The sequence below is a fragment of the Mauremys reevesii genome, linkage group 1, assembly GCF_016161935.1.
Source record: "Mauremys reevesii isolate NIE-2019 linkage group 1, ASM1616193v1, whole genome shotgun sequence".
Classification (NCBI taxonomy): domain Eukaryota; kingdom Metazoa; phylum Chordata; order Testudines; family Geoemydidae; genus Mauremys; species Mauremys reevesii.
This window is the reverse complement of record NC_052623.1, coordinates 102,065,837-102,083,783: the sequence shown is the minus strand read 5'-3', so window position 1 is coordinate 102,083,783 and position 17,947 is coordinate 102,065,837. Positions and strand designations below refer to the sequence as shown.

General features: G+C 43.1%; 1 protein-coding gene across 8 annotated transcripts in view; it reads right to left on the bottom strand.

Annotated features, from left to right (window-relative positions):
• The window catches only part of FARP1 (FERM, ARH/RhoGEF and pleckstrin domain protein 1), a 323,275-nt gene that overhangs the window by 25,314 nt on the left and 280,014 nt on the right, over window positions 1-17,947 (bottom strand). For all 8 annotated transcript variants that reach the window (XM_039543016.1, XM_039543021.1, XM_039543028.1 and 5 more), the window contains 2 exons: window positions 6,229-6,310; window positions 1,643-1,880 (listed from right to left, as the gene is read on the bottom strand). In XM_039543016.1, the coding sequence (XP_039398950.1) occupies window positions 1,643-1,880; window positions 6,229-6,310 (320 nt within the window). The remainder of the gene's footprint in view (window positions 1-1,642; window positions 1,881-6,228; window positions 6,311-17,947) is intronic.

Sequence of the window (17,947 nt, the reverse complement as noted above, 5' to 3'; positions counted from 1 at the left end):
TTGGCAGTAGCAGGGAGATTGAGGAGAGCCCTTGTACAATGGTGGGGGTTAACTGTGGGTGTGTATGGGGTGGGAACAGTAGGAGAGATGGGGGGAGAGCCCAGGTGTGAAGGCTGAGGTGGATTGTGGTAGCCTTGATGGTAAAGAGTGTGTGTGTGTGTCTGTCTCATGGCCCTTTCTCCCTGCAAAAGATGGACACCAGCAATTTTCCTCCCCGTGCTCCACCCAGTAACTTTACTGTTTCACTTCAAGTCACAAGGGGTGTTGAGGCAAAGGGAGAAATAGATTAAAGAAACTAACTTTTAAAAAAAGTTTTGTAAACATTATTGTACCATAGTAGAAAATCCAGCTTTCAAAAACTGTATTTACAAAACATAACTTTGGGTGGAGGAGGTGGTGATGGGGAGATGCAGGTACAACTCCACTGACTGCTACATCCAGGCTTAATATGGCTCATACGCGTGCTAATTAAGCACTTCTGCTCAGGGCCCCCAGCAGGCCCTGAGTGTTTAAACAAAAAAAGACAAAACTAATGAACAGCCCCTCCCACACAAATATCCAAATTCAAGAATATTCTGGGTATATTGATACTGCCCAGTTTGCTCTCTGTTGGCTGAGTGGAAGGCTCAATCCAGTGTGGCTTCAAATATCGGATTTTGTTTTTAAATAAAGGTTTTCATCCCCATCCCGGCAGCAGCAGGTAAACTGTGGGTGTCGTCGTGAGGGGCCTACACTCGGAAGGGGCCCATGACAACTACATGGGGGCTCACAAATATGTTTGGCACTGGGCCCACAAAAGGTTAATCCAGCCTGGGTTGTGCTTTATTACTATGTTCTCTCCAAGGACTCCAATATCCATTAATTAAGGGTTTCATTGAAAATGTAACTGGGCACATGGCTTCAACCATTCTCAAATATTTATAGGTCTACTCTAAAATGGGGGATTCTTAAGAGTCGGTTTTATAGCAAGGGATTTCTGCTCTACAATGAGGACAAAGATTTAGGGTTGGATTTTTGAAAAGTACCTAACTGATTTAGGAGCACAAATCCCCTGGAAAATCATATGTAAGGGCCGAGGAGAAAAAGGAGCAGGGAATCAAGGCATCATGAACAAGAGGGAAAAGCTGAGCAAGCGGCAAAGCTCATGGTGGATTCTCCATCACTGCCCATTTTAAAATCAAGACTGGATATCTTTCTAGACAATATGCTGCAGGAATCATTCTGGGGAAGTTCTCTGGCCTGTGCTATACAGGAGCTCGGACTAGATGATCACAAAGGTCCCTTCTGGCCTTGAAAATGATCAATCGATGAAAACCTCAAACGGAGAATATTTTCTTCACGTTTGAGAAAAATATGACAGAAGCTTTGAACACCTAAAGCGAACCATGGAAATGACAATAAAACAGGCTGCACGTCTGGAAAAATAATATGTTGTCATGCATACGCAGAGGCAACCTTAATTCTGACATTTCCTGACTTTTGAGTGCTTGACTCTGCAAGCTGAACACTCTTCTAATGTAGTTTTTTGTATGGAATATTATTTATACTACAGCATGCCTAGTGGTCAGAACGGGGAACTAGCTATCAGGAGACTGTGTTCTAGTCCACAGCTTATAGAATTAGATTATTCCTCCACATTCACCTCTGGAGTCTCTGAAGTCCACATGATTTGGTGGGTAGTGTTTGCAGAGCCTTTCCATTATCTGCTTATAGTGCATGAGCCGGTGCAAAGGCCGGAGTAGGAAGGTATTGAGGGGCAGGTAGCAGACTTTCTGTAACTCAAAATCCCTGCACAACATCTCCAGCTTGCGAGAGTTCTTGATCCCATTCTCCAACTCCATCAAAACTTCACTGTGTTTCCGCAGGTGAACTGTCAGTTGCTTAAAAACAAAGAGAAAAGAAAAGAGGCAGAGACATTAGCAAACACACTGCACATATGGGATTCCAAGTCATTTGATACAAATATGTTCCTCTATAAAATCTAGCTACTATTGCTGTAGTTTTTTGCAACACAATCACTTGCTCTGTGCAACACTAACGTTCTGTCATTAACCTACTAAAGAAATAAGATGGAAAATCCCACCCTGTCCAGACTTAATTTAATCTTTTGTGCCAATTCTTCCCTTCCCGTGACCTTTTCTGCATCCTCTGTAAAACAAACAAACAAAACTAATTGAAGCAGACAGTCTAGCAGCAGCCAAGGAATTCCAAGTTAAAGATATTACACTGCACTTAGCTCACACTGTGCACGTATCATGGGGACAAGCAACAGCACGGAGTTAGGAAACAAATGTAGATTGGGATCTCCAAAGAGGACTAAGATAATTAGACATCCAACTGGCACTGACTTTCCCAATTCCTTAGGCCCCTTTGATGATCCTATCTGTAACCAGTTGGAATTCCAGCTTTCATTCATCTATTTATTATTAAAGAGCAGCTACAACTCCTGGCAAACTCTGAACACATACACACAAACACTCCATATCAAAACACCTGCGTTATAGCACTTCATATTTTCTGTCCCTGGGTTATCATCTCATCTACGTAACGCTAGGTGGGCACTTCAGAGGTGAATTCTTTGAGGGGGTCAACAAGCATGTGGAAAAGGGGGATCCAGTGGATATAGTGTACTTAGATTTTCAGAAAGCCTTTGACGAGGTCCCTCACCAAAGGCTCTTAAGCAAACCAAGCTGGGAGAAGAGGGAAGGTGCTCTCATGGATCGGTAACTGGTTAAAAGATAAGAAACAAAGGGTAGGAATAAATGATCAGTTTTCAGAATGGAGAGCAATAAATAGTGGTCTCCCCCAGGGGTCTGTTCTGGGACCAGTCCTATTCAACGTATTCATAAATGATCTGGAAAGAGGAGTAAACAGTGAGGTGGCAAAATTTGCAGATGATACAAAACTACTCAAGATAGTTAAGTCCCAGGCAGACTGTGAAGAGCTACAAAGGGATCTCACAAAACTGGGTGACTGGGCAACAAAATGGCAGATGAAATTCAATGCTGATAAATGCAAAGTAATGCACATTGGAAAACGTAATCCCAACTATACATATAAAATGATGGGGTCTAAATTAGCTGTTACCACTCAAGAAAGAGATCTTGGAGTCATTGTGGACAGTTCTCTCAAAACATCCACTCAATGTGCAGTGGCAGTAAAAAACATGGACAGAATGCTGGGCATCATTAAGAAAGGGATAGATAATAAGACAGAAAATATCATATTGCCTCTATATAAATCCATGGTACGCCCACATCTTGAATACTGCGTGTAGATGTGGTTGCCCCAACTCAAAAAAGATATATTGGAATTGGAAAAGGTTCAGAAAAGGGCAAGAAAAATGATTAGGGGTATGGAATGGCTTCTCTATGAGGAGAGATTAATAAAACGGGGATTTTTCAGCTTGAAAAAGAGACTACTAAGGGAGGATATGATTGAGGTCTATAAAATCATCATTGGTGTGGAGAAAGTAAATAAGGAAGTGTTATTTACTCCTCCTCATAACACAAGAACTAGGGGGCACCAAATTAAATTAATAGGCATCGGGTTTAAAACAAACAAAAGGAAGTATTTCTTCACACAACGCACAGTCAACCTGTAGAACTCCTTGCCAGATGATGTTGTGCAGGCTAAGACTATAAGAACTAGATAAGTTCATGGAGGATAGGTCCATCAATGGCTATTAGCCAGGATGGGCAGGGGTGGTGTCTCTAGCCTCTGTTTGCCAGAAGCTGGGAACAGGCAACAGGGAATGGATCACTTGATAACTACCTGTTCTGTTCATTCCCTCTGGGGCACCTGGCATTGGCCACTGTCGGAAGTCAGGATACTGGGCTAGATGGACCTTTGCTCTTACCCAGTAGGGCTGTTCTAATGTTCTTGATGTAAAACAGTGGTGTGAACTGAAGGAGAGTGAATGTAACTTACATGCTGACTGGGAGGGTATCACAGCATGGCTGGCGCCTGTGAATTAAAAAGGTCCAGATCCTCTGTGCCAGAGCTCAAGAAGAGCTCAAAGTCTGGCCAATAAAGAGAGTTGGGCAATATTTGGGGGCAAAAATGGGTCAGGGAGTCACAATGAGTCAGAGCAGAAGGGCAGGTGAGAACTGCCAGAGACCAGGGGATTGGAGGAGTCCTGGAAGGAAACAGAGGGCAGGAGACCAGCAAGACAGATTTGCTCGCTGGCATCCCCAAGCCAGAGAGCCAGGGCTGGAGGGGGCTGAAGGCAGGAGAAACAGCAGCAGAGGGAAATGCTGCTGGCTCAAAGCCAGAGAGGTGGAGCCAAGGCCCAGAGAGGGCTGAAGACAAGGGAGCAGCGCAGGAGCTTACCTACTGACATCTCCAGGGCTGGAGACCAGGACCCAGAGGAACAGTGAGAGTGAGGGATGCTCCCCTGGCAAACATGCTCCCAGCAGGGAGGCTGTGGGGGTTCCTGCTGGAAAGAGTGGGGTTGCACCCCAACTGGAAGGGCTGGAGTGGCTGTCCCAGTACAAGGACAGGAAAGGACTGACAGAGTCCAGGTGTGGTCGAAGGCACCAGCATCTGGTATGTGGGGCATCAAGGGAGTTTTGAGTTTTAGTGATTCCTTGCCCTCAGGTGAGAATTGGCTACTCTGACTATACTGTTGTAATGAACCAGGCCCAAGGAGGGGTTGTTTGGAGACCAGAAAACATGAAGTTATTGGGTCACCTGGGGAGATGGGAAACTGAGGCAGACTAGCTGCCATGCTGCAGTCTGCTGCAGGAGGGCACTCCAGGCAGGACTGCCTTATGATAGTGGGGTTGTAGCAGCTTCAGTCAGCTTGCAGCGTAAGGTCCATCTGACTGGCCAAGTTTCCGACTTACTTTTTTAAAGGGGATTTTTTTAAAATTAACGAAGGGAGTTCTGTTGTATTGATGAAGCTCATTGGATGGAGCCAGAGAAGTCTCTAAATGAATAAATATGCTGTCACAGAAAATGAGGGGAAATTGGACTTTTGTGTATTGATCTGACTTCAAAAGGCAGGATGGCTTAGTCTAAATCTAATGTGGTGTTTGACACATCTCCAGACAAATCCCCTTCTCATGATTTTGCCACAGCTTTACAGTATGGGCTAGTTTAGTGGTTTCTAGGCACACGTTCATTCCATGGACATTCTGACAGGCAGAGAACCTGAACCACAAGGGACCCTCCTTGGCTACTATGGAGGCTGCCAGGTAGTTAGTTACTTTTAACTTCTCCCCTATGTTAACTAAGTTGACAGGGTCAATGTACAGGTCTTTTAATAGGTTCTGTGCTAAGTGTGAAGGTTCTGAACTAATTTTTCTTTTCTGTCTCCTATTCTGACTTCTTTGATCCAAACTTGGTTTTGATTCTTTTCTCTGGAGGCCGCAATCTTTCTTCTATGTCAAAGGAGGATCGTAGGGCACCAAAGACCAAACAACATGAGGTTAAAGGCACCAGACACATAAGCAGAGATGTCTCTAAATATAAGTTTACTGTTAGAGATCAACAGCTCTTTAGGAAAACAATTATACTTCCTGGGAATAAGTGACTGGTGTTTGAAAGTGCATATAATGATTTTTCCAGGTATCAGAATGTGTCTGGGTGAATGAAGCAGTCAGTGGTAGGTTTATTGAGGAAAGGGTTATGATGGCCTATTAGATACAGAAGTGGATTGTGAATCAGGATTCCCAAGTTCTATTTACAGCTTTGTCACTGATTTGCTATGTGATCCTTAGAATGGCATTCACCCTTTCTGTACCACAGCACAAACAAAGCTTAAAAAAAAAGGGCAGGGGGAGGGCAAATATCCAGGACCAGCTTCCCAAAAAGTTAGGTTTGCAAATATGTATCTAGTTGGTATATGCCACTGTAGGGTCATTGCTTCTGGAAATGTCCTACTTGCAGGCATACTTGCATGCACAATTACCTATTCTGTGCTCTCATCTCTATTTGCGCACATAAAACACGATCTCATTTTGTCTCCACATCTGAAAATTTATTGTGTTTGAAAATCTTCTCCTGATTTTATGTGTAATGCTTCTAAGGATTTTTTGATCACTAAAAATCAAAGGGCTTGTAACACTCGAACTCTGCCTAAACATTTAGAAATTCATTGAATGAAACCTAAATAAAACTCACACAAAAGTCAAAAGCAGCACAAATGGCAGCACTATATTTACATGAAAAAGCATGTTGATTCTGACCCATGCCAAAGCTTAGTGGTTATAGGATCATTCCTACCTTCATACTCTGAATGTTCTTTAGCATAACATCACCAATTCTTTGGTAATCTCCTTTAATGTGAGCATTGGAGCGGCCTTCCCTGTCAGCAACAGAAATATCGAAACTTCAGTCATGCAATATAATGGCATAATCACTTGTAAAGCACCAAGAAACTCAATAACTTACTTCTTTCAAAATCCTACAATTCTGTGTTCTCTAGCTCAAAAACCGATAAAGTAGCTTCTTAATGTACTGTTAATTCCCATGTAGAGTACATTCTTCAGCTAAATTGGCTTGTACTAGTAACATCAGAGAGGGCATGAACCTAACAAAACTATTAGGCTTTTAAGGAAAATTGCCAACATTTTTAAAGCTATAAATAGAGAAAGTTGAGGGCAGGAGGACAAATAGGGAAGATTTGAAAATGTCATTGCAGTTAATTGGGCACTGATTATAAGGAGGAGGCAGAAGAATTTTTTTTTGTTAAAAACCAAGAATTGTCTCCCCAGCAGGGACTGCTGACATGTATGTTCTAAGAACCCTTGTACGGTTGGGAAGGGAAGCGGCCTGCAGGGTTGCCAGGCATTCAGGTTCAGTACAGAAGTGTCACATATTCACAGGGAACATTTCTGTCAAGTCTCTCCTTTTTCATATTTAAAAATAATGCAACCACCGCCCCAATCAGGCTGGACTTCCTCTAGCAAGTGCTAATGCACGTTGCAGTGGGATAACTGTAACTCCTGGTGACAAAGGATTATTTGTTTCTAAATGAGAGCTATGGAGAGGGGTGCAGAATTAAAGGCGCTACACATTTTGGGAGACTGAATCAAAAAGACGTCACCCCAGAGACCAGTGAAGGAAATTAATGAATTTAAGATTTAATTGTCATTGAACTGTTCAAACCATAGTGGTCTGAGCTGAGCATTTCAAAAACAGACAGGAACAACCACTAGGGGGATGAGGGAAGCACAGACTGACAGCCTAGTAAAAAAAATGAAGAGGGAACAAAGTCTTCCTCAGTGCAGCTTCAATCATTAGCATATTCTCACTCAATGCCTCAGATTTTTAAATTTTGTTAAACTACCGAGTGAGAGTTTGAGGGGTGGTGGTGGTGTCAAATTCATCCCTGGGTGAACATGTACAATTCGACTGAAGGAGCTGCACAGACGAGAAAGGCAGACATCTGAGATCTAAAATAACTAGATCAAAATTAACTCGAGGAAATGGTCAGATCTCTGCTTTAAAACTAAACACATTTCTTGATTTTCATTCACCTGTAGTTATTCAGCTCGTTCAAACACATCTAGATTTTTACTTTAGGAAAAATTCTATTTGCACTACAGTATGAATAAATGGAAGACAAAATCGTAAATTGTTGCATTAGAAGTAATTGCAGCATATTATTCACAACTTTATTGAAACTCCTCTTTTAGATCTTGAAACCTGATACCATACCAGCACTTAGTCACAAAGATAATACAAGCCTTATAAATACCTAAACCAGATAGCTCTATCTGCCTGGCAGAAAGAAGCTCACCTGCTAAATACACCTTAGTTAGTTTTTTTTGTAAAAGAGAAGGAATTACATTGAACCTTGCTCATATGCCCTGATATTCCTCAAGCTACTATCTTAAAACGGCTTCCTCCTAGTACTAACAAGCTTCTCTCATTAGAAGGAAATTAAGTCTGCAAATGCAAAATTTTAAATTTCTTCGCCATTAGGAAACTCTGATTATTTTTAAAAGTATAAAAAAAGCTATTGTTTGATTGAGCTCAAGTGCTGGATTTTGTCTAAGTTATTAAACACACAGGGAATTCTCCTGAAGTAGTTGAATTGAACCACTGTACAAATTACAAGGACACAAGGGGAAATCTAAGGTTAGTAGAATTAAAAAAAACAAAAACTTCTTATTGTCCTTAAGTATATTAAGGAACAAAAAGAATCCTAACAGTGGTATTGGCCTATTATTAGATGGAAATGGTAGAATAATACAGATAAGGCGGAAATGTTCGATAAATATTTCTGTTTGTATTTGGGAAAAAGCCAGATGATGTAGTCATATCATGATGATGATGATGATGATGATAGCCTTGCCATTCCAACAGTAAGTTGGGAAGATGTTGAGCTGCAGCTACTAAAGCTAGACACTTTTAAAATCAGCAGGTCCAGATAACTTGAATCCAAGAGTTTTAAAAGAGCTGTCTGAGGCATTCTCTGGACAATTAATATTGATATTCAATAAATGTTGGAATGCTGGGAAAGTTCCAGAGGACTGGAAGAAAGCTAATGGTGTACCAATATTTTAAAAGAGTTAGCCGGACAACCCAGGTAATTATAGTTCTGTCAGCCTGAAATCAACCCTGAGAAAAATACTGGAGAGGCTAATATGGAACTTAATTCATAAAGAGTTAAAGGTAATATAATTAATGCCAATCAACATGAGTTTATGGAAAATAAATCCTGTCACACTAACTTGATAACTTTTTTGGTGAAATTACAAGTTTGGCTGATAAAGGTAATAGTGTTGATGTAATATATTTAGATTTCTGTAAAGCATTTGGCTTGGTACCATAAGATGTACTTGGGAGCTGAGAACAGGTTTGCTTGGAGTATGCACCAAGCACATAGTGCTGAAAGTAGGGTGAGGAGCTATGGAAGGCTAGTGGATGGCACAGGCCCACAAGTGTTGAAACCGGGGCAGAGGGGATGAGAACACACACTGAGAAAAATGGGGCAGTTCACACCTTTCAGAGCTATTGTTTCAGGCTGTATTCATCTCCATGGGATGCTCTCATTCATCTGAGAACATATAATCGAGATAAATGGACCCCTTCACACCTGAGCCTCCTGTGCTGCAGATGGATGTGTAGACCCTCTTCCCAATACACGAGGCCTAGATTTGGGTAGGGACTCTGCATCTTCATTCTCCTGCCTCTTCTGTCTCTAGCTGGTCCTTGCACTCCTTCACCACCTTCTCACCTCCAAGGAGCTTGGAGTGCCGAAGGGGAAAGTGGAGTTGGTATGAGTGAGGGAGGCTCAGAGCGGTGTGTGCGCGTGTATGTGGGGATTTGTGTGGGGGCTTGGAGCAGCAGGGAGCATGGGGGTGATCAGAGCAATGGCACCAGGGAGGGAAGGTGGGAGGAGTCAGTGCAGTGTCAAAGCAGTGGAGGGGAGCACAGAGAGCTGAAGCAGTGAAGAGGAGTGTTGAAGCAGTGCAGGGAAGAATTGGATGGGAAGGAGAGGGTCAGAGCTGTGCAGTGGGGGATGCTGGTAGGGCTTCAGCTCTTTTCCCCCAAACACCTGACCATCCATGCCCCCTATGATTCCCCCCCCTTCAAAATGTGACCCCACCAACTCCATTCTAGTCCCTGCATCCTCTCCCCAGTTCCTCACCCTGTGACCCCCTGCCAATGTCTGTGTCTCCCAGAGGAGGAGGGAGAACCAAGCTGTTCTAGATGTGCAAGGAGGTGAGAGATGATGCCGGGGCACTGAAGAGACTAGCATGCAGCCAGTGCATCCTGTGGCTGGGGTGATCATTGCCAAGGAGACAGAGGCACTGGAGGGGGAGAGATGGGTTGTGGTAGATGGGGACTGCTGAGAAAATTAATTTTTAAAAACCCAAGAAAATTAAATGCCCCAGTTGCCCAATGGTGTTTTATGCACTTCCAGAAAGTTAGCTAAGCTACAAACCTCTGAAAGCCAGGAAATACAGATTTAAGATACAGCACTACCCCTCTCCCCTTAACTCTGCCCTAAATGAGTAATACTCCAATGTGCTGACAACATACACACTAGCACAGTAGCCTCACAAATGCAACAGAACACTTTGGGAACAGAGCACACGCACATTGTAGGACAGAGTCTGAAACCTTCTCTTTGCTAAGGCAAAACGTGTGTTTATATCAGGTTTAACAAAGAGGAGCTACCTACACCTGGCCTACACTCAAACACTGAGCCTACCCCACACAAACCACAACAACCTTGCTAAACGTAACAACCCCTTCTCCTTGCTGTGAGGATTCTGTCTTAGCCACTACTTTCAGTTACTCCTCACTAGGGCTCACCAGATGCAATTAACAGGCAGCAGGTTTAAAACAAACAAAAGGAAGTATTTTTTCACACAATGCACAGTCAACCTGTGGAACTCCTTGCCAAAGGATGTTGTGGAAGGCCAAGACTATAACCGGTTTCAAAAAAGAACTAGATATGTTCATGGAGGATAGGTCCATCAATGGCTATTAGCCAGGATGGGCAGGGATGGTGTCCCTAGCCTCTGTTTGCCGGAAGCTGGGAATGGGCAACAGGGGATGAATCACTTGATGATTACCTGTTCTGTTCATTCCCTCTGAAGCACCTGGCATTGGCCACTGTTGGAAGACAGGATACTGGGCTAGATGGACCTTTGGTCTGACTCAGCATGGCCGTTCTTATGTTCTCACTGAGCCCTGGAGACTACCGTCGGGAATGCTGACAGTACACATAACACAAGCATACCCCGTGCCTAATACTGATAAAACCGACAGAATTCAGTGCTGAAATGAGGCATACTTGATCTTTTGAAGTACACGTGCACCACTCTTCAAATCCCAATCACCTGCTCCAACTACTCCTTCCCCCACCTAGCACAGGCAGTCAGAGTGCAGGCAAATATATGCTGCAGTTCAAATCTATGGAATGCAACACAACACAAACAATGGCACATTCTCTTAGTCATTCTTTATGTCTTCATACCCTGGGACCCCCGTACTGAACCATTCCAATGGCTATAGCCAGATCCATAGGCAAGTTAAGGTTGCGTTGTGGGAGTGGCACATCCCTTAACTTTGTATTTCCTGGTTTTCCAAGGTTTGAGCACAGCTGAACTTGACATTCCAGAAAGGCATGTGGCACAATCAGGGAACCTTCACTCTGGGATATCCAAGTTTGGGGGCATCTAATTACCTTAGATTTTAGTAATTTGAGATTCAAGGGCCAGATCTGCCAGCTTTCTGCTCCACACCTTTACTGATTCTCAGCACAGCAGAGAACCTGTTTGGCCCCTAGTGCAAGTTAAAGCAATCTTATCTAAGTCATGGTCCCTGGAACAGTTCCATTCAGCCATCCCAGAGTACCAGGGCACAGTATAGCCAGGCTACATTCCCTTCTGCCCCGATACACTCTCAGCAATGCCACTGTGCCAGGGGAGGAGAGCAGTGGGAGCAGGTGGTGTAGCATTGATCAGGGATTCCCTTATGCAAGTGAAATCCCCAGTCACTGTTACAGCATCTTTCTGTCCATGCAGGGCCATGGAGGAAGGATAGAGCAGGAGTTGAGGATCTGGCCCATCCTGTTTAATGTGGGGAGCTGACTGAGTAGGTGTCATGGTACAGTGGGACTGGAATATTTTTGCTTGTGTTTTTCTCTGAAGCAACCTAGTGGATTTCCTTAAGGATGCTGCTTTTCCCTTACTTTAAATACAACATTGCACTCAGACCACTTAATAGAACAATGGGTTTGGAAAAGTATTAATAACCTAGCCTCCAAATGGCATTTGTTTGTTTATTTTAAAAGGGCCATGATACCCACTCCTTCAGTAACACCCGCACAAGGGTAAAGAGGCTCCAAGAAACCTCACAAGGCGAGCCCTGTAGCGCTTCCAGTAAACACGGTCTCAGAGAGGAAAGTCTGAGCCTTCAAACCTCAAGGATCACGAAGACCCATGGAGAAAGGAAGCTCCAACTCAGCAGCACCCTGGGGCTTGCCAGGAATTAAAGATTTATTTTAAAATGAAGATTATGTCTTGTGATTAAACCTCCAGAAATACGTCCAACAAAAACTGGCATCCTTAGCAAGGCTTCTCCCTTCCTACTGGCACGGTGGCTCTCTATGGAGGATTCCTTGCCTCCTTCTCCACCAAGGGGGAAGACAGATCTTATGGAGGATGCAGCACTGCCGCTCGCGTAAGGAAGGAAAAGGGGAAGGAGATGGCCCTGGAAGCCAGCTCCTTACTGGCTCTGGTCATGACTTCAAAGCTGCTACGGGATCAGGAAGTTTACTGATCCTTTGAGCACCTGAGTGCCTGACTAGCTCTCCCTGCTCCCTCCAAAACATTCACTTACAGCTTCCTGCTCCCTTTTCCTGCCAATTCCTTTCCACGGGCCCCCAGGATTTGGTGCTCCCTCCATCCCCCATGCCGGATCAGATGAGCAACAGGGAAGTTTCCCTGGAGACTGCAGGGCTTGGAGTCCTCCCAAGACCTCTACAAAGAGTGACAGATTAAGCACAGACCCACCAATCTGTGGATACAAGAAGCACTGAGCAGATGCCTCAGAGCTCAACAGACCGGAAATCCACCCACACAGTGCACAATGGGGTCCTGGTCCATGACTGGGGCTTCAAGGCACGCCAGTAATATACAGAATAATGATAAATGAAACATCTCAGGTAATGTTTCCTGTGTTTGTCTGGTCTCAGGGAAATGAGTTTTGGGTGCTGCTCCACTCTGGAGCAAAGTCTGATGGAAACAGCTGGCGGGTCAACAGGATAAGCAAATTGATCTAGAGGGAAACGCACTCAGGAGGAAGCGTGTACGAAATGAAAGATTTCTCCATGGTAAACGTTTCTCCCCTCCACCCAAAGAAACAATACAGAGAGGATAAAATAACCCCCATGCTGTCTTATTTCTTTCACAGCACAAGACACAGAAGCGGACAATAGAGTCCTCCCCGTGCTGTGCTCTGAATGATATCTCATAGTTTACTGAGGGAAAAAGAGGCTCATTTGTTGTGTGTCAGTGGCAAAACTGTTCTGTTTGCTCTTTGTTTTCATGGGTCACTGTTTGAACATGGAATCGATCTGCCAATGACAGGATACAGAGTTCTCAACTCAGGGCCTGGGTATTAAGATTTTCATCAGGAGGTGAATTCTGACTCTTAATTCTATAAAATAGGCAGTAGCTGGTACCCCATACTCACAAGGTGCTGCAAGGCAAAGAGTGTATTACGGGCAGGAAGGAGGCCTGTAATAAAAGGTGATATATTTACTGGAGATATAACACTATAAAGGTAGACAAAACTCCCACCTCACTCCAAACCGTCGGAGGGATTCTCTCATCTACTGTGGCCCTTGTACAACTGCTGTAGTAGCAAAAAAAGAGCTCAAAGAACCCTGCAGCTGGCCAGGGGAGAATTCAAAAAATTATTAATTGTGTGGTTAACATTATATTACCCTAGCTAATGACCATGTGATCCCCTTTACTCATTCTGCACCCCTTCCTCATCCCTTTGTTTTGGCTGTCTTTGTCTCTTAGGTTTTCAGCTCTGGGTATTTTCTGTGCATCTGTACAGCACCCAGCATGTTCTAGGCACTAGCAGAAAATAACAGAAATAACCTGGTGCCATGATTACTATAATTATGGCATAATTTGTAAGGGTGTTCATGACACCCGTAAGGAGTGACTAGCATAGGGTCTGTCTTTTCCTGGTTGATCTTTTCACCCTCTGAACATTTTGGCTCCATTCAATTAGGCTGAGATTTGCAAAGATGTCTGGGGGATTTGGATGCCTTTCAATTATCATAGGAAGCGGGGCATTCAAATCCTGCAAGTAGCTTTGAACATCTCAGCCTTAAAGACCAGATGTTCAATGAAGAACCTGGACAAGGAATCTGAATTTCCAGAAACAACATCCAAACATTCAGCCCTTAAGTGACTTACTTAAGGTACACTCACTCTGGGGAATGACATATGTGAACAGCATGTGCAGAAATGAAGTCTCCAAACAGAGCGAGATCAACCTCTCATCTCACCAGATACAACAAGAGAAGACCATGTGTATCCAGAAAGATTCTACTGGTTCTTGCTGTTCAATTACTATCTGTAGCAGTTTGATGGTCTCAAGAAACTTCACCAGCAGGAACATAAGGAAGGCAATTTGTGCAGCATTCTTCTATTTCTTTCACATCAGAAAATATTCTTAAATTTCATTCTGAACAACATTGAGTACTGTGTCATTGTGAAGATTTTAAGACTGGAGGAGGAGATTGCTTATAACTACTGATAAGGAATTCAATTTTTAACACTATATTATATGATGCTAAAAACAATGTTTGCCCTATATACAGAGACTCTGCAAGCAGCTATTTTGGGTCTTTGAACAGAGCTCCTCTGTTTTTCCTCAGCTCACACCACTTCAGAGCCAGTGGAAGGAAATCTGTAGCAAGAACATACTGTCTCAAACTGCAAGGGAATACTCTTATAGGAAATGGAAATTTGATCATGAAAATGAATCAGGAATAATATTAACACATGTTCCCTAAAGGTCAACATAAAATTCAGTCACAGCTCTGGGAGAAACAGTTAGCATTGTGTTAGTGACCCTGTCTGCAATAAAGTGACCCAAGACTGACCTATACAATGTTATGGGCTTGGGGATAATACCTCCGCCTGGTCTAGTTAGCTTCCCAGAAAACCATAAATGAAGACTAGCAAGACCTGCCTCTGTATAAGCTCTCAGATGATTCCTTACTGAAGTGTCATATTTCATAAGGGTTCCCAGGCAAAACTATGCTGTCTACATAGAACACAAAAAAACTGGCAGACTAAAAACATGAGAAGATAAAAACAAAACAATTTGGAAACATGACGACAAAGAGCCTGCTCATGCTGCTAGACCAAAGGCTCTCTCATGACTCCTCTCGCCAACCCTTCTGCTGCAGTTATTCTCCCAAAGCAAGAGAGATTACACAGTACATCTTTCAGAGGACAACAATGCCACCACTAAATCAGCCAGACACACCTCAACAACTGCCATGGTGTAAGTGGTGCAAGCCAAGCCCTAGTCAGCCCTGTGAGTGAGAAACCTGAACCAGATTGAATATGCAACTGGTCCATTCAATACAAACAAGATATTAGAGTGTATAAAAGAACAAGATAGACAGTAAAACTGAAAATATTACAATGCTATTACAGTGACCTGGCTCGGCTAATTTTGAGGCAAGGCAGAGGCAAACCAAGACAAAACGGAAAATTTTAAATGTTTAGAACTTTATAAGGGAAAGCCCAAAAATAGCACCAGGAGCATAAATAATATAGAACCTTACCAAGTACTTACTTTTATAATAATAATAAACTATAGGTTACCAACACATGAACCTTTGCGAGTTCGTACACGCTACTCTTCCTCACACTGTGCAGTTAAAACCAAAAGCATTGTTATTAACAAGAACAAAAGAGATTACTCAAACATACTGTGTCACTTGAGAGAAAAATCAACTTTTCCTCTGCTTCTGCCAGCTTTATACCAGCATTTTCTATCTCTGGCTGCTCCAAGGCCACTGGGCCTTTTGTGATAATTGAATTAAGCTAAATCTACACAAGTCACTCTTAGGCCGAGGTAAGATTGCCCACACAACGGGGCGGTACCATTGTCACTAGACCCATTTTGGAACAGACTTAGTTAAATCAGTACAATTTCTGTATATAGACAAGCCTATAGCAAAACCATTTTAAGCAAGGGTTATGTAAAGGTTTCTTTACCCTTTAAGAGTTTAATAAGACTGATTTTTAAATCAATTTAGTCAAACCAGTGCAATCATTTAAGATAGACAAAGAGTGACATTTTCAAAAGTGACTACCTGCCTTAGTAGCATATGTCTTCTTTTCAAAAGTGATTTAGGTACTTTGGAACCAAGTCTCTTTGAAAGTCACTGGGGCTTTGAGTTAGGCATTTAGGGCTAGAGCCACAAAGAGATTTAGGCGCAAAACTCTTCTTTAGGCACCTAAATCCAAAATTTAGATCCTCAAAACTCACCTATACACAATGGACCATCTTCCTCACAAGAGAGCTTGAAAGAGCCCCCCCGGCCCAATCTCCCAGAGCCCAGTGGGTCAGGCACTCGTCTACGGCGAGGGAGTCACAAATTCCAGTCCCAGCTCCATAAAAGGGGGAGCTGATCCCAAGTGATCCACATGCTGGGTGAGTGCTCTCACTAGCAACTGGGCCAGAGGCTATCAGGGGGGCACTGCCATCATTTTTTCTGAGCAAGGATTTAGGGGGTCCTGACTCCAGGAGCAGGTTCACAGCTGAGAATCTCAAGCGGAAATAGGCACCTCCCTCTGGCCCAGCCTTAGGCACCTAAATTCCTTTTAGGGTCTTAGACCCCCACCTTCTCCTCAGCATTTCCTACTGGCTAGTTTGAGCAGCTTCCTACTCAGCTTGCTGGCTTTTGTGGATCCCATTATTAGGCACTGGTGCATTGTATGAGGATTGCATTGTATGGGGAGCCTGGGAATCTAACTCGGGGTTGTGGATTCCACTAGGCAGCAGGGTGCCTAAACATAGGTGTTGCAACTCAGTTTTAGTCTCCTTTGTGTACTTAGCCCATAGAAACCTAAGTCCCAGAGAGGTTTGATGAGGCTTATGCTCCAGAGTTCCTAAACCATTTTTGAAAATGGGACTTATGTGCTTTTGAAAATTTTACCTGTAGCCTGGGTGTGATGCTGTATTTGCCACAGCAAAGAGAACTGCAATCTGCATTACACATACGGTCTCTGTTTCAGGCACTGCAGAAAAGCCATCTCCATTTCAGTAGCGCTGATGGATAATGTGAAGATTAGGAAGACTTGTGCATGCTCTATTTTTTGAGAGGAGACATACCGTAACTTCGGAGCTTTCATCTGTCACATACAAGTAGGAGAAGAGCCAGCTGAATTTAGTTAGTATTCTCATATTTGAAAGTAAGATTGGTTTTCCTTTGCAGTTTATGTAAAATATTAAATTGGCTATTCATTCTGGTCACCGTACACCTTCTCAGACAAGAGATTGGGACATTTAGCTCATCTTCTCATGGCTCTATCAGTGTTTTGCATAATAGGTTTCCAAATTAGCTTTCATAAGTTCTGACAGTGGAGGATTGATACAAATCCATAAATATGCACCTTTCCCTTGTTAGCTTACAGACTTGTATAAAATGTAGATAATGACTGCAGAGGACAATAAGAACATAAGAATGGCCATACTGGGTCAGACTAATTAATGGTCCATCTAGCCCAGTATCCCCTCTTCCAACAGTGGCCGGTGCCAGATGCTTCAGAGGAAGTGAACAGTACAGGGCAATTTATTGAGTGGTGCATTTTCTCTCATACAGTCCGTTTCTAGCAGTCAGAGGTTTAGGGATGTGATCCCTGTCGAGTATAAGTATGGATATGGGATACCCAGAACATGGGGTTGTACCCCTGACCATCTTGGCTATTGACCACTGATGGACCTATCCTCCATGAAATTATCTAATTCTTTTTTGAATCCAGTTGTACTTTTAGCTTTCACAACATCCTTTGGCAACAAGTTCCACAGGTTGACTGTGCATTCTGCTAGGATACTGGTAGCTGAATGAGCAGAGTAATTATTTCTGCATTTAGGGTTTAATGCCACACAAATACTTCACAGACATCCTAAATCTTGTAGCCTTCCAGACTTGACATACATACTAGAGAGAAATAGCTTTAGATACTTTTAATAAAAACAGGAAGACTAATCTTTTCACAGAGAAATTAGTAATTTGGCTTCCAGTTCTAACGCACCTTTAGAGTCTGCAGTTTGTTCTCTCAGTACTACCAGATATGGCTCAGAAATGTATTCCCAGTAGTTAGCAAAAACCTCTCAGATTTCAGAATCTGGAGGGAGGGTTTACGTGAGGCATTAAGAAGGAAATAGAAACTGACAGGAGTTGAAAAATTTGCTAGAGATCCACTAGCTAGCC